At 46.7% G+C, this 23,455-nt stretch overlaps 2 protein-coding genes across 3 annotated transcripts; one reads left to right on the plus strand and one right to left on the minus strand.

Annotated features, from left to right (window-relative positions):
• Positions 1–11,318: 11,318 nt before the first annotated feature.
• Positions 11,319–15,061, minus strand: zic4 (zic family member 4). 2 transcript variants are annotated; one of them, XM_056299583.1, is made up of 3 exons: positions 14,638–15,061; positions 13,912–14,529; positions 11,319–11,755 (listed from the first exon to the last, which is right to left on the minus strand). In XM_056299583.1, the coding sequence occupies exons 1-3, from the start codon at positions 15,059–15,061 to the stop codon at positions 11,319–11,321; spliced, it is 1,479 nt and encodes a 492-aa protein (XP_056155558.1). The 2 variants fall into 2 exon arrangements, with proteins under 2 accessions (XP_056155558.1, XP_056155557.1); XM_056299582.1 differs by having other exon boundaries at positions 13,912–15,061.
• A 4,346-nt stretch (positions 15,062–19,407) lies between these two features.
• Positions 19,408–21,869, plus strand: zic1 (zic family member 1 (odd-paired homolog, Drosophila)). Its single transcript, XM_056299598.1, has 3 exons — positions 19,408–20,380; positions 20,935–21,098; positions 21,672–21,869. Exons 1-3 carry the CDS (start codon positions 19,408–19,410, stop codon positions 21,867–21,869), a joined length of 1,335 nt encoding a protein of 444 aa, XP_056155573.1.
• Positions 21,870–23,455: the final 1,586 nt, after the last annotated feature.

Raw genomic sequence — 23,455 nt, forward strand, 5'->3', positions numbered from 1 at the left:
CGATAGGAACCTGGTTTTAAAAGGTGATTTTACGTAGTTTAGCGAAACGGTTTTATTTTGATGACAGTCTGTGCAGAGTTACGTTCGCGTGGACGGAATTGCCAAAATACGCTTCGCGTGGCGGCGGTGACAAAGACGGCACTTATCACCCGGACAAGGAGGCTCATTATTACCTTCACTTTGAATAGCGGGCTAATTTGAATAAGCTTGTCGATCAAGAATCGGGGCCTAATGCTCTTTTGATATTCATGCAGCCCTTCCTGACTGTTATTACTCATCTAATAGAGCGGCCGGACCCCTGCTCGCTGATTGGTTCCCGGCGCTGTCAATCATGTCCTCGCCGTCTGACAGGCTCCGGCGGGCGCTGCCGCCTCCTCGGTGGTTCCTCCTTACCCCCAACTTAACTTTCCCTCACTTTGGTCAGTGATTCGGCTCCGGGAAGACTGGATGTAAACAAAGATGGTGTAAATACGAACTCCCAGCGACGGACCGGCGCGTGCAGAGAAGTCAAATCTACAAAACCGCATGCCCCCCCCCCCAAAAAAAAAAGAAAAAGAAAAAAAGGCAAACATCGACCCACGTCTTCATCGCAGTGTTACACTCTCAGTATCATTACTAAGGTATATCTGCATGGCCCACGACTCGGTCGCGGTGTGGATCTCAAATCCACATGAAGATCGGCTCGTGCTCTGTATGCTGTGCATGTAAACCAGAAGCTAAGGAGTTTGGCTGGAGACGCATCGTAACAGTTCCCCAGTTGTGCAGCCGGAGGGTACAGCCCTGAGAAGGGTCCTGGCGCGGGCTGTTGTCTTGCTCCGTACTAATATCCATGTTCCCCTCTCGCGAGTCAAAATGGAGGAATGTCACGCCCGCCCGCTGCAGAGACAAGACCTTCTCCACACCGACATAACATCTAGCACCTGCATAGTCGCCATGACTGAAAACACGTATGCAGAACAAGGTGATATGTTTTAAACATGGCACACAGACATGAATCCCCTGAGCGCAGAAACAGGCTGTACTCTGGCAGGCTGTATATCCGGCCTACCCTTTGTCTCGCCGAGTTTAACATGATCTTATTAGCCTGTTCTTAGTCATGTGTAAGGCTTTTATTCAATAAACATGCAACTGAGACTGGACTTGGAGCGTGTTGGTACTTGTGTTGCGGGCTGTTGTGTTGGGGTTGGTGAAGGCAGGCAGGTTAATGTTGGTGTCAGTCGTTTCCTAACAGACATACTAACATATGTCATGCATTAATATCTCAACCGGGTGTTTATCTTGACAGGATATAGGGTTTAAAACCCGGCGGTCGTTTTGACCGCCAATAGTCGTTTTAGGTAGGAGTTAAATCCCGGTGGTTCTAGTGCGCTTGACCCATCCCGATAGCCTTATAATCATCATTGTCACTGCGCAGAGACAAGACATTTCTACACACTGACACAGTATCCGGCACGTGTATAGTCGCCATATTTGAAAATAAGTATGCAAATAATAGGTTTAAATGTGATACTTATATAAGTTTTAAACATGGCACACAGACAGGAAGCACCCGAGTGCAGAAGTGGTCTGAACACTGGTGGGCTGCATATCCGGCCTACCCTTTGTCTTGCAGAGTTTCAAATTATTTTATTAGCATAACATGTTTTTTTGTTCAATAAACACGCAGCCGTGAGTGGACTTGGAGGGCGCGGGTCCTCGCGTTGCGGGCTGTGGTGCCGGGGTTGGGGCTGGGTGAAGGCGGTCAGGTTGCACCTATAATCTATTCATGCGCTGCACCGTCTCGCGGCCAACACGCGGCCGCTCAATGGGACGCGTCACGCCAGCGCATGTCCCGGCACAAAGGACGATTGTGATTTAGGCAAACATTAGGGCAAAGCAGAAAGGCACAGGTCAAGTCCCCTTTTTCAGTTCAAGTGTCCTGTGATTCACCTACAACACAACGGGGGCGACGCGCCGCGCCCCCCCCCCCCAAACAGACGTGCTCGTGATGAGGAGCCCTCTCTCGCCGGTCTGCGTGCAAATAACACGATATTACACCTTCGGCGTCTGGAAAGGATGACGTCTCATCCGCACGCCAAGCGTAATAACGTGTTATTTGCAGGCAGACCGGTTTGCGGGTTTTGCAAACCGGTTTGGCATTTCTGTCCTTTACCTGCAACCCGGCCTTGGACTAGAGAGCCGTGTCTCCCAAAATACTAAAAGAAGAAGAAGAAGGAAGGAAGGGCTCACGAGCGCCTTCCCGTTGGTCCCGCGGGCCCGCGCTCTCCCCAGCTTGTGCATTTTGGCGACGCATTCCTTTTAATTCGTGCAAGTTCAATTATTTGGGGGAACAGAGGGATTACAAGAATAAGTAGTGTTAATTGCGCGGCAGGTATAACGAGCAGGTCTAATCCTCCTTCCCCCTCTTTGTATTGAGTTTTTTGGGGGCTTAATGAGTGGCAGGTAGGGCTGCTTCCTGCTTTCTCACGTGCTAAAATAGGCCTCTCGCTGCTCGCAGCCCTGGACCCTGGCTGTGTGCAGGAAACAATTGATTTTGAGCATAAAGTTAATTATGGCTAGAAATTAGACAGCCTTTGGCTGGGTAAGGACTCGGAGGTGATCGCCGCGGGATCTCCTCGCGGGTCTTATCCGTGCACGTGGTACGACGCCCTTAATGCAAGAAAAACAAAACTTACCTTGTGTTTGCCTGTGTTGGACACACATGTGCTCCTAAACACATGTCTTATGGGACTGTCGCCACGGCCCCCTGCTCTACTTTATCCACCGCTAGCCCTGGATGTGGACCGAGAGACACGGGGGGAAGAAGTCCTCACAAGACCTTCTAGTTACCCGGCTCCTGCTCCTGCTCCTGCTCCTGCTCCAAGAAGTTTCCCTGGTTACACAAATGACTATTATGAAATCAGCCCCAAAGCTCAAAGAATGTCGCAGTGGTCGGTTTATTATTGAAATCTTTCTTCATACCACAGAGAGAGAGAGAGGGGGGGAAAGAGAGAGAGAGAGAGAGAGAGAAACTTTCTGAAACTTTCTTTAGATGAATTAACTCGTGGACATGGAGGATAAGCCCGATGATGAACTGTGAATAACAAAAAAAAAGAAAAGAAAAAAAGAAAAGGAACCGCCTCGGTGAATTTCTTTCTTCCGGTTTCTTCCGGATCGAGTGCCCACAATTTCTGTGTTTTGTCGCTCTTTTAGGACGTTCCTTAAAAAACAAAACGGAACCCCCAACACACTACACGCAGCTATTTATCAAATACACTGTTGTTTTCATCATTTTTATAGTAGTGAATCATTATTACTATTATTATTATTACTATTATTATTGTTATTATTATTAGCTTTATTATTATTATTATTAAAATGTCATTATCATCATTATAATAATATTTCCCGTTGAGTCTTTTATTTTTCGTTTTCGTGGAGGTTGTGGCTCGAATTAAACGCAGCGGACGGGACAATAAAGTTTATTTTTCATGGACGTAAGAAGGGGGGTGGGGTGGGGGGGGGTCACCGGTGACCCCACGGAGCGGGGGATATTTCGCATGTTGCGCGCGTCACGCGGAGATGGCCTGTCGTGGAGGGGCTTTTATTTTATTCTATTAGCGGACACGCATAAGCTTTGTTTCAATACTGTCAAATCAAAATGATTGACAAAGTAATAAACGCGTCATGCTGCTGCATGTGATTATGCCGCAGCATTTGCATCGGGCAACGGGGAGAATATGACAACCCTGACACGCTGGGGATTTGCTCTGTCAAATAAACACGTCTCTAAGGATCCATTGTTGCAACGACAACAACCCTTCATGCATTGAATTTCAATTTATTTGATGTTTGTTTTCTTCTTCTTCTACTTCTTCTTCTTCTTCTTCTTCTTCATCATTTTGATCAAAACAAATTTCGCACCGGCCGTTTGCGGCGTCACGGCGCTAATTGGGCCAACTTGAAGATACGTTTATGAGCCCCGTCTCACGAACGAGAAGGAGAGGAAGGAGAGAGCAGAAGTGTTGAGGTTATAACAGTTCACAGAGGATGCGTGTCTCCGCGGACGTTAATGGGGAGCACTGGCGTAGCGTCTGCACGCAAAACTGCATTTAGGCGTTTGCATTGCACGCAATGTGCACGTGCAATATCGTGTTATTTGCACGCGGATTGGTGAGACCGGGCTCCCAAACTGTTACCCCCCTCCTATCCCAACCAACTCTCTCTCTCTCTCTCTCGGACTCGCTTCATCCCCTCTGCCCATGTTGCAGCCTTGTTGCTGCCGTGGATGCGCATGGGCGGGACAGAGAGCCCTGGGATGAGGCGGGGAAAGGCGCTTCGCAGCTTTAACTTTCAGACGGCCACCGGCATCAGAGAGGGAAGCCATTTATTTCACATTTGCTGCCCACCTATATAGCAGGTGACGCCGTTGTCGTGACGTGTCAGCGGTGGGCCGGCAGAAGTGTAATAACGGTTAATAGAGCGTGATAGACAGAATGGCTTTAACCTAACAAAGATGTGTCAAAACGCAGGAGAAAAAAAAAGAAGAAGAAGTCGATGTCTTCATTAGCTTGATCTCCAAGGACCGCCAAACATTTCATTAATTCGTAATTTATGAATATTTGACAAATATTAAAGAGTATGTAAATACGAGAGGCGTAATGTCTTTCCTGCGGGAGATGGCGAAATGAGCCCAAGTCCTCCACCCTGCTACAGTGATCACATGCGTTATGTCGCTTTTCAAACTGTGCCTTCGGAATATATATCTCCCGTCTGACGTGTGAAATAGTGCAGATAGGCCGATGATTCATAATGCTGGCAGCATTTGCATCCACTAATATTCCGTTATTTTGATCTATGGTGACACAAACCGTCGCTTTTATCGGGGCTGTAAACTCACTTGCACCATTATGGCCCCAGCTAAACCAGTAGGAGGGTGGCGTCCTCAAAACGGGTCATTTCCTTGTTTCTGAACCCCTCCACGACCGTCAACCGCAAATACGCTTTTATTTCTGGATCAGCTGCCACGTGGCATACGTATTATAGTATGGCAACGCGCTTATTGATTATTCCAGCTCCGTATTTACGTATTAATGCCTTCCTCGATGGGCGGAAAGAAGCTGGAGGATCCAAGTGGTGCAGAACTTAATGAGACGCAGACGGGAGGTTTACTTGGCCCTGATGGAGAGCAATGGCCGCCACTCTTTTGATGAGTTATACACACACACCCACACACACACACACGCACGCACACACGCGCGCACACCTGTTCGCCATTTTAGAAATTCATTTTGGCTATTGGTTTTGTCAGCTGTCGCAGACCCCTGCACCACTGTCCCCCAGTAGTAAAACTAATATCTGTAATACTAATACTCTGTCAGACCCCAGTAATAATACTAATACCTGTAATACTAATACTATGTCAGACCCCAGTAATAATACTAATACCTGTAATACTAATACTCTGTCAGACCCCAGTAATAATACTAATACCTGTAATACTAATACTCTGTCAGACCCCAGTAATAATACTAATACCTGTAATACTAATACTCTGTCAGACCCCAGTAATAACACTAATACCGCCAATACTAATACTCTGTCAGACCTCAGTAATAATACTAATACCTGTAATACTAATAATCTGTCAGACCCCAGTAATAATACTAATACCTATAATACTAATACTCTGTCAGACCCCAGTAATAATACTAATACCTGTAATACTAATACTCTGTCAGACCCCAGTAATAACACTAATACCGCCAATACTAATACTCTGTCAGACCTCAGTAATAATACTAATACCTGTAATACTAATACTCTGTCAGACCCCAGTCATAATACTAATACCTATAATACTAATACTCTGTCAGACCCCAGTAATAATACTAATACCTATAATACTAATAATCTGTCAGACCCCAGTATTAATACTAATACCTATAATACTAATACTCTGTCAGACCCCAGTCATAATACTAATACCTATAATACTAATACTCTGTCAGACCCCAGTCATAATACTAATAACTGTAATACTAATACTCTGTCAGACGCACAGTGACGTGAGAAGAGTCAGAGAGGGAGTCAGGTGATGATAAATGACGTCGCAGATCCGCTAATCGCCAGAGGGCAGGTCCACAAATTCATAATCATTATTCTGCTTGATGTATGGCCCGTTTCCGCGGATCTGATAACGCCACGATGTCTGCAAGTCGCCATTATGAAAATCACATTTGCCTTTTTGCACTGTCTGCTGATGAATAGTGTATTGAAAGTGCTCACAAAGCCCAAACTAAGCATGAAATATGCCTTTCTTTTTTAAATAAACGAAATTCCATAAGGGCTTTGTGTGTGCGTGGTTGTACTACTACAGTACTACTACGTATGCAGCCTATTTTTAGAGGCACGCAGCTGTCCGCGTGGGTTGAATAGGATTTAGAAACTTGTACAATTGAAAACTGCAAGATTTTTTTTTCAGTCCACTTTCCCAACGAAGGATGGTGCTGAGATACTAGAATTAATTACTCTTCCGTCGCTCCTCTTCCTCGCCCGCGTTCTCTTCCTCCTCCTCGCATGCACACACGCACGCACTTGCGCACATAAACGATGACACTACCTTTTTTTCCTGAATAGACCCCAAAAATACTTATATGGCTGCCTAAGTAGGCTGACTTGCAGCAACAAGTTTCTCAGAAAGTGATCCATCGCCCACCAAACACAGATAGCCTTCTATAGAAAACAGGAAATGGGGATCTGAGATGAAAAGCGGACAAAAAAAAAAAAAATAGCACACAGGTCTTCTCAGTCATTCAGCCGGCTTACAGCGAGCCTCGGGCCGGGGCCAACCGGAGGATCATGCGTCGGAGGGGAGCTGCTATTCAAAGTGCAGGTGTGAAGTCTAAGTGGCGCATTCTGCCACATTATGTGGAGGATGTTGGAGACTGGTGTTCAGGCGTAGCTACAAACTACAGGGGCTGATTCACATCGGAGGAGGGAGTCCGCTCAACCATGAAGGGAAACGAGTCAGTTGTGAACGTCTTTGGATGTGCTGTCCAAATCTGGATACCTCAGACGACCCACTTCGTGAGGTCTAAGCCTTGGCTTTGACTTCCCTTCTTCTGAACTCGAAACCCATTCTCAATATATCATGTTAGTAGGTCTGCTTACTAAACCCATAACGAGATCCTGTGGTCCTTTCGTAAACCAGTGCAGTACTTAAATATTTCTTTAAAACTGCCTACCATGACCCTACAACCCTGTTTGACTTGACTTTGCAAGCGATCCAGCCACAACGACTTGTGTAAAATACAAAAAAATAAAAAAGATTTGTCCGTGTGTAGCTGTTTATGGACTTTTGACATGAACATTTGTGCCAAAGTACCAAAGATACACCAGTTTGTTTTACAATGTTACAATGTTGCAATGTTGCAATGGTTCAGTGTAACAATGTTACAATGTTGCGATGTTACATGTTACAATGTTGCAATATTTCAACGTTACAATGTTTCAACGTTTCAATGTTACAATGTTACAACGATACTATTTCATTTGGCGGACGCTTTTAGCCAAAGCGACGTACATCTGAGAGTTAATACAACACAAGCAAGAAACTAGTCAGGAGACTTAACGCAAGTAAGTGCCACAAAAAAAACTAGGTTCAAGTCCGCTAGGACATAGGTGTCAACAGGCAGTGCACAAAGGCAATGCATAGGGTGCTTAGAAGTGGGGGTTTTTTTTGTTTTGTTTTTTTTTTTTTTTTTTTTTTTTTTTTGTGACTGTGGGGTTTAGACAGGGTGTCTTCGTCTCTGTCACCTCTCAAACCATCTCTGTCTTCACGTCGATGCCTGCAGCTTTCTCTCCAGTAATGATGACGTGGTGGTGGAGGTGCTGATGGAGGGGATGGAGAGTATGGGGGCGTGTGTGTGAGGGGGGTGGGGGTGGCAGTAACGCTTCTACTTGCAGACTGCTAATCCCTCTATTATAAGGGCTTTGTTCAATAATGCAGGACAGTTTCCGGAAGTAGGATTACCGCCTCCATTATTTTACAAAGAAATGATATTTCACACTCAGATGAGCCTTAGCTTCCCATAGTGGTAAGAGAGCCCGCCACGCAATAGATACATTGATTCGTTTTCTCTCGCTTTACCAGTGCCATAATTCTTGTTTTTGTTTATTTTATTTTTTTCAAGAATAATCTGCAATTAAAATGAATATTTATTAAAGTGAAATTGCACTGCCCAAGCTGCTGCCGTTGTTTCGGCAAGACGTTAACCAAAACATCAGAATCAGAATAATTTTTATTGGCCTGTAGGTTTGCACAAACATGGAATTTGACTCTCTCTTTATGTCTCCCAGTCTGTCTTCCTCTTCCTCCCCTTTCTTTCTTTTCTCTCGCTGTCACTGCACACGCGCGCGCGCGCGCACACGCACACACGCACACACCTGTTCCTGATTGTTGACCTCGGTTGATATCGGAGGTTGTGAGTCAATTGATGGTGTAAGCACCAGTGAATGAGCAGAGTGACAGGAAGTGCTTTAAACGCACGCGGTCCCTCGAGGCCTTTCACTGTACTCCTCAATGCGCTAAAGCCGCATCCGAGGCAAGCTGGGAATTTACATTTAAAATCTAAGGAAGTAATTAGCATATTTTCGTTTTGTTCTAGCCTATTGCAGGCCTATTAGGGACCCAATGACGCACCATTTTGCCCAATGCTCTCTCGCTCTCGCTCTCGCTCTCTCTGAAAACTCAAAACACCCCCCTTTTGTTGTTGTTTTCCATGAAATGCTGCCTCAAATGTCGCTTATTTATCAGTTTGGGGCGCTGAATGGGAATTGTTTTACGCGACCCGGTTAGTTCTTGTCCTCCCTGACGACTGGAACTAAAAAGCTTTAGACGGCGCAAAAAAGAGAGGAGTCGAACAAATCGTCGACAAAGGCTTTCCGTGTCATCAACGTCGTTCAGACGACGTGGAAGAATTCCTCCGATATTAACTCCCACTTCAAAGGCCTCTAGCCTCAATTGGCACCGAACTATCTTTCTTTGTCTTTTCTTCTTCTTCTTCTTCTTCTTCTTCTTCTTCTTCTTCTTCTTCTTCTTCTTCACTCCGCGCAACAGAGCTGGTGCCAACGGCGCACCGTCTCTGCTCTAACCGGCGGGCTGCGCAGTGTTTACTCTCCTCTTTCAGCCACTTGGACGGAGCAAACTGTCACGCACTTACCGAAGGAGACCGACTCTGAACGTATCAGATAGGTGGAGGGCGCATCCACCCACTTCTATCCTCGCACGTGTGAGCGCTGCCAAAGTCTGCGGGCCGGGATCTGCTCGAAATTTAGACTTCAGCCAAAAACGTTCCCCAGCCCCTGCAGTCCTACAAATCTTCATTGCTTGTTGGTACGGCTCTGCGACAAACCCGAACCTGCTGCGGCCCGGCCAAATGGAGTCTCAACACCAAACTTGGCTTTTTAACTCAAAGAAAAAAAAAGTTTCTTTTTTAAGACAAAGTTGTGCAAAACCGTGCACTACATACAAATACAAATACAAATATATATATATATATATATATGTGTGTGTGTGTATATATATATATATATATATATATATATATATATATATATATATATATATATATATATATATATATATATATATATATAAACAGTGCAAGTCTATTCTGGCGGGAGACAACCACGTTGCTCCATCGGCTTCCCCTTTGATTGTGGTAAAGTAGCCCTTTAGCAAAAGAATATATTTTTCCTTCTTTATGCCGGCCCCGTCTGCAACATAAAGGACGTAGATTACCGTTTCCGACCCCATGGGAAGCAAATATTACATTCTTTACAAAGGGCTCTTGGATCCACGGACTTGGCCCCCGTATCATTTGAGTTTGACTTGGCTATTGCTAAAGAAATCTTAATTCACCATGAGGATTCACCGTCGTGGAAAAGAAGGGGGCTTCTTTGTACAAAATGTCCTTTGAAGTCTGGATCAGAACATTGTAGCCTTTCATCAAAGTGCGGCCGCGCCGCGCAAAATAAGACCTTAAGACACGTCAGACACACATGCAGCCCCTCCCCCCCCACCCCCCCGCAGCAGCAGCACTTACGAAGTGCACCTTTAATGCGACTGTCAACAAAATATACAAAAATGTAAAAAAATTCAATTTTGTTCGATTTAAAAAAAAAATTTTAGGTTTGACCCGCCACGCAGACCGGAGCGAACCGCGCGCGTGCTCAGCATTTCTAGAAGTCGGACCGTAGCCGTCCACGCAACAGATGAAACGCTAATCCCTCGCTGTTAACTATAGCTCACACATGAAACCCCCGGTGAGGAAGACGAGGAGGAGGAGGAGGAGGAAGGCTCCCCTGGCATCCGCGTCTCCTCGACAGGGCTGCAAGATCAGCACACTGGCGCCGGCAAGGTGTTCACTTTTCTCATACAAGGTTTATTCAAAATACTCACAAATGACAAGGCAGTTTGGTACACAAATCGAGTTGACGTTCGAGTTCACATTTTCAAATTTAAAAAAACAAACAAAACAAAAAAAGGTTGACGATAAAAGTACAAAAAAATAAAATAAAATCACAAAATGCCCACCTTGATAAAACAGTTATAGTTTCGCCACCGTATCAAATAGTTAGCTTACCAAAACGTCTCGGTCCTTCACTTTCTGCACGAATGGAAAATATATGTCTGCTTTTAAACATAAAATGTTCATACAAATAACTGTAGTAAACAATTAGAACTTCTTCTTTTCTTTCCTTTTCTTTTCCTTTTTTTTTAAGACAGATGCTTGCAAAACTGTCGACATCAACACATCGGAGCTTAAGAAATTTACAAATGTACAATTCCCCCCCCAGCCAAAAGGGTCCCCAGCTTTGGTTCCGCAATACAAAATGGTCATTTCAGAGTTGAAAAATAAATAAAAAGATATCGAAGCCAAAACTCAATTTACAAAATAATCTTACATCAACATGCCTAGCCTACAATAGACCTGAACCAGATACCCTATCCATTATTATTATTATTATTATTATTATTATTTCATTTTATGCTGTTGGTGTTGTTTTGTTTTTTGTTTTGTTTTTTACATGAAATTCATTTTTTCCACATGGGGGCCAGTGGGCCGTGTATATATATATATATATATATATATATATATATATATATATATATATATATATATATATATATATATATATATATATATATATATGAGGCACTAAGCCAAACCATTTTGAATAGTTAAGCTTTTTGTTTTTTGAAAATAGATTCTCTCGTGCTTGGAGAAAGTAGCACGTCGTTGAGTTTGCACTTTTTTGGGGGGAGGGGGAGGTTAAAACGTGTCTCTGGGCTCTGGGTTCCGGTACGGGGGCTGGTCTGCGGGCTCCGGCGTGGACGAGCCGCTGGGGGGGGTGTGAGCGCCGCTGGCGCCCGAACTGTGACACACGTACCATTCGCTCAGGTTGGCGGGCTGGGAGGAGGCCACCGGTTCGGCGAGCGGCGGGCCGCCGGGCTCGCGGCCCAGGTCCGACGACGGCGACACCAGGGACGGGGTGGAAGACTCGTAGCCCGAACTGGGCGGCGGGGACTTGCAGTGCACCTTCATGTGTTTCCTCAGCGAGCTGGGATGCGTGTAGGACTTATCGCAGCCTCTCACTTTGCAGTTGTAAGGCTTATCGCTGGTGTGCACGTGCGAGTGCTTCTTCCGGTCGCTGCTATTGGCGAAGCGCCGGTCACATCCGTCGAACTCGCACTTGAAGGGTTTCTCACCTGTAACGGGGCAAGATGACAACCTGAGACTTCACTTACACCCAAAAGTACTGTACGTTCTCTGTGCATGGCGGCTGTGCGTAAAGAGCAAAACTATGTGCGTAAAACCAGAACCACTGCAGACCAGCACAGAGCGGGCTGAGCGGAAGCCCGGCACCGGCCTTACAAACCCATGCAGACAACACACGAACAGGGGGGAAAAAAGAAGCAGATATTAGATCAGGACACTGCGAGCTGAAGGAGGTCACGTGGTCTGACCGCCTCAGCGCCATGTGAATCGCCGGATCGTGTTTATGAAGCGATATTAATTTTGTGTCTTAATACCAATAATTTCCAGTGGACTATGACCAGGCCAACAAAAACGAAAAAAAAGAGACAATCCCAATAAATGATATGCACGAAAATCAACCGACGCTGATTTACTCTCCGACGATTAATGCTCGTGAGAATATGTAATTGCTTCTGTCTAATTACACTTGTGGGCTGAATATCAATTTGACCTTCAGCTGTTGGGCTGAGAGAGAGAGAGAGAGAGAGAGAGAGAGAGAGAGAGAGAGAGAGAGAGAGAGAGAGAGAGAGAGAGAGAGAGAGAGAGAGAGAGAGAGAGAGCCAATCAAGGATATTAGTGTAGTACAAGAAACCATCGAGGAACAGACCCCAGGGGAAGGAGCAGTCACGGCCACAGTTTGGAGGTAGGTTTTAAACATGATACCAGAGACCAGGCCCCGTGGGAGCCAACACGCAGAAATAATTTAGCAAATTTGTACTTAGGTAATGTGAGCAAATGATATGAATAAAACATAGGGCGCGCAGAGACGGAATGTGTGTGTGTGTGTGTTGTTGGGGGGGGGGTGCTGTGCAGCTACCGAAAAAGGAATGCATTTATTTACAAGTGTGACTCGACATGTTGAGGCCTCGTCCCCCCCCCCATCTCCCCCCTCCTCATTTCCCTTCACGTCACTGGGTCATAGAGCCAAGCAGCCATATTATGTCCCGGCCGCCATGCGCCTCTCGCCGCTATCTTGTTTTCCAATTAAATCACAACTTTGCCGGTCGACCGTCGGTCCGGTGTCCCATCAGGAGTTGCGGCTCAGAGACGCGGTCGAGCCTGCTGGCGACTCCCCTCGGCAACCTGGCGTGATCGTCCTGTCGCCCGACGGAGGCACGGAGGTGTCCCCTTCAGGAGCGCGAGGACTGTTATGGCCGGCCGAACCCTACACGGTTCCCCTGCTGGAAATGTGGGTTAATATGTGCTGGCCTGGGAGGCCAAGGCGTGCAAGAGCCAGCACTTACCACGGAGCCACGCCCCTGCCTCCATAAAGTAGCAGGGAAAATAATATCAGCTATAACAACCCTCATAACAGCGCTGGAAATTATAATAATACTACTAATAATATTAATAATAATTATAACAATAACAATAACAATAATAATAATAATACCATTGCCATTGATAGGTAAATGATGTAAATTTGTGTGTGTGTGTGTGTATATATACATACATACGTATATGTATATATATATACATGTACATCATCAGCATATCAGTAATAGGTAAAATGACGACGCAGCTTTCACTATAAGGGTTGCTATGCTATAAGCTATTTGAATAGACTCGTGTTAGTCTACAAATTTGGAGTTTTGAAGTAAAAATAAACAAATAACTAGGCACATTAGATAAGTAAGAGTGCAGTATCGTATCCATATGCACATGCATATGGATACGTGGTGCTTCGCGCAGGCTGTGGGCAGGGGTAGAAGTGGTGGGAAGCCTACAGGTGTCCGGTGCAGCTCACACACTAACTGTTGCGTCCACACAACTGGTGCGTTAGCAGCCTGCAGTTTTACTGATCCGACCGCTGACGTGAGTCGACATGTGCACACGTCTAACACAACCACTCTAACAAACACATTCTCCAGTTGGTTGGGAAATATCCCATTTAAGTCATTTGCCCTGAAATTTGTAAAAATTCGCGAAAAGCTTCGCATGATTTGGATCGATCCATCGCGCAATTAGCCGCAGTAAAACGCTGCTGCTGCTGCTGCTGCTGCTGCTGTAACAAATAGCCAAAATTAACCACGCAAAAATAAAATAAAAATAGAATAAAAACAAGTGGAGTGCACCACCTTTACCCCCTGCAAATGGATCTACTGACCTGTGTGCGTCCTTTTATGGATTTTAAGGTTCTCGGATCTCGCGAACACTTTCCCGCAGCCGGGGAACGGACACGGAAACGGTTTCTCTCCGGTGTGCACCCGAATGTGATTTACCAGTTTGTACTTGGCTTTAAAGGGCTTCCCTTCCCTCGGACACTCTTCCCAAAAGCAGATGTGGTTCGCCTGCTCGGGTCCGCCGACGTGCTCCACCGTGACGTGCGTCACCAGTTCGTGCATGGTGCTGTAAGTTTTGGAGCAAAGTTTCTTGGGCGAGTGCTCCGGCTCGAGCCACTTGCAGATGAGCTCCTGCTTGATGGGCTGCCGCATGTAGCGGAAGAAGGCGCCGGCTCCGTGGTGGTGAGCGCTGAGATTCATGTTCAGATTCAGACCGCCGTAGCCGTGCAGAGGCGAGGCGGAGAACGGGTCAGCCCTGGAGCTCGCCACTTGACTCAAGTGGTCGGACCTAACGTACATTTCTCCGGGTATTCCTAACCTTATTTGTCCATTCAGGGCTTGGCCACCCGGTGATCCGTTAGATGGCTGTTCGTGATGGAGTCCGGAGAAGAGGGTATGGCTCCCAGCGTCGGGGTGATGACCATAGTGTCCTGGATAGCTACCTGTTGTTGAGACAAACATTCCGTGGTGAGAAGCTGAACCAGGAGTCTGGTCGGTCAGTACTGGCATGGCTTGAGCTGTCAGATCTCGTCGAATGAGGAAATCCCTACCTGCGGATAACGCCTGGGCCGTGTGAGACATAGAATAAGGGACCGTTGTCGCCTGCACCGGGCCAAAAGCTCCCGTTTGACTGGAGACCACTTCAGTGTGGCCTGCCATATGATGATTGTGGTGGTGATGGTGGTGGGGATAATGATGGGCTGGGCTGATTTTGAGGGCCGCGGAGTGCCCCATGTGTTCTGGCCCGAATGGACTCGGCCCCAGGCGGGGTTCCGCAGTAATCTCCCCAGGGTGTGCGTGAGCCATTGAGTGTGGATGGCTGCTAAACCCCGGGAAGCCTGTCACGCTCTGAGGGGTATGGTGGTGATGATGGTGATGGTGGTGAGCCCCTGCCAAGTCAACTAATCTCAGCGCCGTGTTCCGTTTGGAAAACGTAGGGTCCATCACAGGGCTTCCCAAAGCATCCACGCTCATTACTCCTAATTTTAGAATAACTTGACAGCAGGCAAAATAATAATGATGATGACAAATATATTTTAATCGCAATAAAAAAATAAAGGAAAAAAAAAGAAAAAAGAAAGATAAAAACTTTCTAAAGTTGAGATTCTATCTGCAGACTACATGGAATCCCATTCGCTTGAGAGGCAGCAGCAGGACGCTTTGATACTGAATAGAGATTCATGGTAGGCGCTGCAGCCCGTGGAGCTAAACAATCACCCCGCCTTCTAATTGGTCAAAGCTCGGTGATTGACGTCACTTGTGACAGTTACCAATGTGAAAGAAAAATGTTTTAGTGACAGCGAGAAGCCGTGGCGCATGCGCAGTGCCTAAGGCAAGACCGGAGGGGGGGTGGGGTGGGGGGGAATAGTTGTTATGCAAAGGTTATTGTACATAAAGCTGAAAAGTTGACGCGGACATACGTACAGATATACATCTACGCTGCTTCGTGGCGGCGAACAAAAGCTGCGCAGCCACGAAAACGGCGGATTTGCCCCGTCAGTAGTGCGCGTGTGCGAACACGGCAAAACCGTCTTAAAGGTACACGCGGCGCTCCGCCGTAACAAGTTGTACGGATCATAAATGATCCGCCGATATCTCCATCTCGCCCGCGGTACCGCACGCGGGGGCGAGTTTCGGAACACGGAACACGCGCGACTTTACGCGTGCCGAAAATAAGAACCGCCGCGCGCACGGAGTGAGGCTCGCCGACTCCGCCGGCGCTCCGCGCGGAAGTTTTGCACGATCGATGACGCGCGCCGCAAAATATGAGTGGAGACGTTCGCGCGGGTTACATCTCCGAGGTCCGGCGGGTCCGCGGTGTCGTGGCGCCGATTCCGCTTTGCGCGACCCGCTTCTCTGTACGCGGAACCAGCGTGAGGCGCGTCCGTTGTCTCGAGGGGGGGGAGGGAGGGGGGGAGAAAAGACAGAAAGAATAGTATGTGATGGGACCTGTTGTTATGATCCGCAGCGGTTTTGTTTTTGTTGTTGCGTGTTTGGCTCGCGGAGCCCCGTATGGGACGGGAGCAGGTCGGGGACACGGAAGGGGGGTCGCCGGGACTACATCCCCGCAGCAGCCACGAGCGTTTCCCTTCTGCAGCAGGACTTTTCAATACACGCGTAGCGGTCCTGGAGCCAGAAAGCCAGCAAGAGTTCATAACACAACAAATCGCCAAACCCCAGAAACGGCCAAGCCGCCATGCCTTGCTAAACGGTCCGCGTCGACTGTTTTTAACGCGCGCGCTATTTCCACTATTGCTCCTAAAACGGCGTAACTGACGAATGCCCGAGGGTTGGCACGCGTTTGTCAGTTTATTGCTCTGCACGTTACTGCAAACAAACCCCAGTCTTCAGGGCTGAGCCGCTACACCGACTTCGTGGTATACATACGGCTTCCTGAATTAATGCAGGCAATAATCCAGCGTTGCCGACCAACAGGGACTCCTCACTGATATCTCTAAAATGTCTGAATTAATTAATGGCCGGTGTTTAATAAAACAAGAATGGGATGGAAGCGGCTGGGTCAACTGACCCCCCCAAAAGAAGGTCAGACAGTTTTCATTAGATTTATGTCAAACATCACTTTGGAATGTAAACATGAGTTATTGTTATCAAATATATATATATATATATATATATAACTAATTTGGGAGCGTTTTCACCTCTCTATTAAACACTTCCTTCTGCCCAAGAGGAACAATACACGACTCAAATAAAAGGATTATGCTCACACACACACACACACACACACACACACACACACACACACACACACACACACACACACACACACACACACACACACACACAAGATGGAAATCAACTTCATTTGACTACAAAATCTCTTTCAATAAATATGCAAATTGCAAATGTATGGACAACACGGGACAAACTTTCTCCAAAAGACCCATCGCTGAATAACACAACCAACATATTTACGTCAACGCAGAGTGTGAAGGCGGACGACAGAATAGCACCAACATGATTTAGTCCCTCTGACTAGTTATCGGAACTGGTTGGCTGACTAGCTGGCGGCGGCTGCACGCTTGGCACGGTAGAAACTGTGCAGCTCTGGTGCAACATGACGGATCTGGACGCTCTTTGTTATGCGGCCCGTACAGCGCTGCATGAGGCTTACAGCTGCACAGCCGTAACGCAGCACTTTGAAGTAGTGTGTCCGTTCAGAGTTGCGTCTCTCGAAACTACAAGTGTGTTTATAGACGCGTTAAGCGAGTAAATACCAAAGTTTCGCAGCAACCTGGGGTGCAGCACTACCTGCAGTCGCGGCGCAGTGTAGGAGCTCGGCGGTGAGCATCGTAAACCGCAGCTTTGGTAGCCATGTTGCATTCTGCAGGGTGAATTCGATACACCGAGCTCAGCTGAACACATAAAGTGGCTTTTTTTTGGGGGGGGGGGTTAAATCTGGAAGCAACCGTCTATGCACTTGAACAACACAACTACCCAAGTCAGAATTCATTAGACCAACGCACGTACTGCAGCCACGTTTCCGCAGTTAGCATGCATCTCTGCAGTTGTGGTGCGCAGCCAGATAGTCTACCCTCCCTCGCGTCAAGTCTGACAGCATACCTATACATCTCGTTACCATTTGATTATTTTTTTTTTTGTTGCAACGACGCGCCATTCTTACCGTTTTCCACCTGTTGAAAAAAAAAAAAAAAACAAAAATCCCCCGACCGTGTTTGGTGAGTTGGCTAGATAGAAGGCTGCAGGGCCTGTATTGGTTAAATCGAAAATAACAAATCCTTCCCTTCCGATGGTCTCTCAAGACTGGGTTTCAGAGTGTACTCGAAACTATTAGCCAAGAAGATATTTTAATGGCTCTTATGGCACGTCTGTGCACGCGGCTTTGAACTCTAGCAGCCGGAGGTTCCTGCAGAGAGCGCCGCAAATCCCACTTGATAACTTCGACAGCCCACAACGTTTTTACACACAAGCTATGATGCATCACTTGCCTCCAAAACGACCAACATGAACGAGTCCGGCCAGTGCTTCATGCTCACATTCCTGCAGGATCAAAGTTTAAATATAAGCTCGTAATCTCAGGGCAGCCTTTATCAACATGGGTTCGTAAGTGACTATATGATGACGGGCGAATCCAAGGCGCAGATGTGCCCTTGGTTCAAACGTCCAATGGGCGCAGAAATTATGCAAAGGAGGAGAGCGTGCCAGCGACGCTAGCTGCAATTACGGCTAATGGGCCGAAAACAAAACGGCGGAGGCGGCGAGCACGCAAAGCGCATAACTCGACAAGAGGTGCTCGAAGGTGAGTTGATATATACGTCAGTGGTTCCCATTGGCTTCCGCTTATGACGTTTGGCTCGTCTTCTCCAACTCACTTGACCTCGGGAATGAGGACCAACAGCAGCAACACCTGCTCTTCGCGCGCAAGGGTTTGTTTGGGAGGCTTTTTGGGTGTCCTGTACGCAGGATTCCTCATCATCGTTACGGCACAATTTAGCCCTGCCCTTAATTGTATGCGGCTAGATAGGTGTAGGCCTGCACCGACAGAGAGAGAGAGAGAGGCAGAAACGTCTAGAGACAAAAAGAGAGAAACGGAGCTGAAATGGAGAACGCGCATATGTTGAACGTTCCACTTCTTGCACACCTTGCCACAATAAGCGGTGTGGTTTGTAATCTGGTGTCCTTGGGTTAACAAAGACACGTTTGGCTTACAAACTGTTAATGCAGCATGACTGTGAAACGTGCTCCGACTTTCTACAAGGCCCATTGTTGTTTTATGTTTCTCAACTCTGTTGTCCTGTTATTCAGCCTTTTAACCAAATCCACAGTCAGCAATCTCACAATACCTGGGATTGATGATGTAAACGGACCAATAGAAGTCTGGGCCCAGCACCGTGGATTGTTATTTGGCGAGTGGATGTTACTGGGGGGGGGGGGGGGGAGCTCGCCAATGGGCAACGGACTAGGGCGACACGTGACGGCCCCCTCCTCCACCATTCATCAGGGCTGGACTGTGTTGTCTTTTCAATTCATTTATCTGCAGGAATGATTGCGACTATCAGTCTAGAGCTCACCGCCTGACTGAGGAGGTGAAAGTTTCGCCACAGGAAGATAAACCGCAAAAGACAATACTGTATACATGATTTGCGCGTGCATCGGATGAGAGGTAGGGAATTCCTCCCGTCTTCCAAGTAAACAGAGAAAGCAGTGGACTGGAGTTTGCTGAGCCGAGTGAGGTCCGAGAATTCCCCTTGCAGGCGACAGACAGACAGCGAGGAAGAATATCTGTGCGTGATTCCTGCTTTTCTGCTCTCAGTCGTCGCAGCGAGTCCAGACTGAAGATGCTCCTGGACGCGGGACCACAGTATCCTACAATAGGAGTCACTACTTTCGGCTCCTCGCGGCATCACTCAACAGGCGAAGTCACGGAGAGAGAAGTGGCGTTGGGGATCAATCCTTTCGCGGACGGGATGGGCGCCTTCAAAATAAACCACAGCTCCCACGACATCGGCTCCGGACAGACGGCGTTTTCCTCCCAGGCGTCCGGCTACGCCGCCGCCGCCGCCCTGGGACACCACCACCACCCGACCCACGTCAGCTCCTACTCCACGGCGGCTTTCAACTCCACGCGGGACTTTCTCTTCAGGAATCGGGGTTTCGGCGACGCCACCAGCGCGCAGCACAGCTTGTTCGCGTCCGCAGCCGGAAGTTTCGCGGCAGGGCCACATGGACACTCGGATGCCGCGGGACACCTGCTCTTCCCCGGGCTGCACGAGCAAGCGGCGAGCCATGCGTCCTCCAACGTGGTCAACAGCCAGATGCGGCTGGGCTTTTCGGGAGATATGTACGGCAGGGCCGACCAGTACGGCCACGTTACGAGCCCCAGATCCGACCACTACGCCTCGACCCAGCTACACGGCTACGGCCCTATGAACATGAATATGGCCGCGCACCACGGAGCAGGGGCCTTTTTTCGATACATGAGGCAGCCCATCAAACAGGAGCTCATCTGCAAGTGGATCGAGCCGGAGCAGTTGACGAACCCCAAAAAGTCGTGCAACAAAACTTTTAGCACGATGCACGAGCTGGTGACCCATCTGACTGTGGAGCATGTGGGGGGACCCGAGCAGTCCAACCACATTTGCTTCTGGGAAGACTGCTCGCGGGAGGGCAAACCGTTCAAAGCCAAATACAAACTTGTGAATCATATCAGGGTACACACCGGAGAAAAGCCCTTCCCGTGTCCGTTCCCCGGCTGCGGCAAAGTATTTGCCCGATCGGAAAACCTAAAAATTCACAAAAGGACTCACACCGGTAAGCCCCGCAGCATTATGCGTCTCCTGCGAAACCCATAACCAGAAATATGCATGCACCCAATACCTTTTTTTTTTTTTTTTTTTTTACGGACAGCTGAATCTGATTCACTGGACTGTGCTTCAGTGCACCACATGCAGTAATAACCCATTATCTGTTTGATTATTATTTTGAGACACATTATTTCAGTATGAGGTCATGGTAAAAATACTAAATTATAACTGCTGAAGTAGAAGATTAAATAGAAAAGATCTCGCAGACTTAGTGACTTTTTGCCAGCCTACAGATAAATGCATAATCTGTCGCATATCAATGTATATATTACAATATAAACCAAGGACACAGTAGTTATAAAACAAGACGCCGTGTGTCTGACATTAACCAACATTTGAAGTGCCTGAGAATTTGTATTAAACGCAACACTCTGGCCTCTTTTTTTTTTTTTTTTTTTCCTCCTTTTTTTTCTTTGCACGGGCCCGAGCCCAGAATGTTGCAGCATGCTGAGATCCGGTCTCCTCGTGCTCACCGTGTGCTACTCTTGTCTCTCCACCCAGGTGAGAAGCCTTTTAAGTGCGAGTTTGAAGGCTGCGACAGACGGTTCGCGAACAGCAGCGACCGCAAGAAACACATGCACGTGCACACGTCGGACAAGCCCTACCTCTGCAAAATGTGCGACAAGTCCTACACGCACCCGAGCTCCCTCCGGAAACACATGAAGGTAACGCGCCGCGCCTCTCTCCCAACGCTGACTGTACTGCGCATTTGTCATCACGTTGGAATTTCGTTGTGGTTACAATAATTTCATAAACCGGATGTTTTGAAAACAACGATTATATCATTGTATTATAACACTGTAACAGTGTTACGATGTTGTTTTGAATACACAATATATCACTGTATCATAACACTGTAACAATATTACAGGGTTATAATACAATGATATAATCATTGTAACATTCTTACAATGTTACAATGTTTTGAGTACAATGAATACAATTATACATCATTGTATCATAACGTTGCAACATTGTTACACATCCGAGCAACACGACCTCCGCAGTAAGAGGAAGTTATCACAATCCAAAATGCACGCGCAATTTCATTTTTAATCACAATTTTCCCGCAGAATTGGAGCATTTTTAATTGTCATCATTATGTTACTGCACGTGTTCCCTTTCAGCGTACACGAGGACATTTTTTCTTAACGTCTTTTTTTTTCCTTTTTCAATCGCTATCTTTTTTATTTACATTTTTTATTTATTTATTTATTTATTTGTTTGTTTTATGGCAGGTCCACGAATCGTCCAACCCAGGATCCCAGCCATCACCAGCGGCCAGTTCAGGTTACGAGTCATCCACACCCCCGACCATCGTATCACCTTCCACAGAGAACCAGAGCAGCAGCTCCATATCTCCAGCAGCGTCAGCAATACACCACACAACCAGCCACAGCACCCTGTCGTCAAATTTCAATGAATGGTACGTGTAAATATTTTTGGAAAAACAAAAACAAAAAAAACACAACACGCACACATACAGAGAAAAAGACTGCAGAATTTAAAAAAAAACTGCTTTGGGATCAGAGACTTAAAAAAAAGTCAGCCAGTAAAAAACGCATGGACCGAGAAAACGTGGAGGCCAAAACTCCGTCATAAAGCGACACGTCCGGGGCAGACAGAATGCATGGACAGAAAGGACAAAAGGGGCGAGAGGGGCAAGGACAGCCACCACCATAACCCCCCCACCACCACCCACCCCCCCCACCTCAAATATTTCTTCGAGTCTTTATTTTTTACTGAGAGACTGCACAAAGACAGAGATCTCAAAAGGAAAAGAAAAGAACAGAACAGAACAGAACAGAACAGAAAAGCATGCTATCTGCGGGGGTAGTGGCCTGATTTTGTACATAAAGATTCACCGAGTTGAAAAATGTAATATTTTATTTTGTAAATAGTTATAACACATTTTAAGGGAATTTGTGGAAAATGTGGTCCCTAGATATTATGGCAAACGAGATGGCTCTAAGACTTTGATTGAAAAGAATGTTCTAGTTGTGTACCAAATGTGAATTATTCAGTATTACTACAAGTCTACACGTCGACCTAACCGACTCTTAGTACTATTAATGTGTGCTTTTTGTATCCAAGTGCAACATGTCGTCCGAGTAGCACAGTATCATTGTTGTTATTTAATGTCATGTCGATAAATCGTGTAGTGAAAGCCTGAAATTCCGTGTCAATCTGTTTATGTACGTGATAAATATATATAAATATATATAAAACAAAACCTCTGTCAATTGCCCTGTCTGCAAAGAAATACTACATGTAAGTAGCTCAATTTTCCATATTTATCCGCATGTAAAGGACCGGTGACATGTGTAGGAAGAGATCGATATTTATGGAGAAATGCGCTCGTATGTAAAATTTAGTTTACAAAAAAAAAATGTTTGGTTACATTTCGTACTATATTAAAGGATTACAAAAAATACAATAATCTGATGCGTTCGAAATTATTGGTTTCATAGTGTTTTATTAAAGTCACGGGGTTGCATCGGGGGGTGGGGGCGGAGTATTTTTGACCATTTTCTGCAGATTTCAATTGGCTTTAATATGAAGCAGGCTGTCTGCACAAACACACTCTGCAAACAGCGGCACGCATGTTTAGTCGTGCATCGAAATACTTTACTGTGTGTGTGTGTGGCTGGGTGGGGCGGGGGAGGGCAACTATTTTTTTAAGGTTAATTGAAAGAATTGGCGTCTCCTCTGCACGCAAATCCGGATTTTGGAGCGTGCATTGCACGCGTTGTGAAAGTGTAATGTCGTGTTATTTGTACGCAGATTGGTAACCGAGATAAGCCTTACACCGACTTCCCGCGTACGAAAGCAAAAACTTTGCCCCCGCCCCAACACACACACACACACACACACACACACACACACACACACACACACACACACACACACACACACACACACACACACACACACCAAATACGTTGTACAATGACAACTTCTTCTGACAGTTAATAGTGATTCCTCTCTCTCTCTCTCTCTCTCTCTCTCTCTCTCTCTCTCT

Source organism: Lampris incognitus, chromosome 19, assembly GCF_029633865.1.
Source record: "Lampris incognitus isolate fLamInc1 chromosome 19, fLamInc1.hap2, whole genome shotgun sequence".
NCBI lineage: Eukaryota > Metazoa > Chordata > Actinopteri > Lampriformes > Lampridae > Lampris > Lampris incognitus.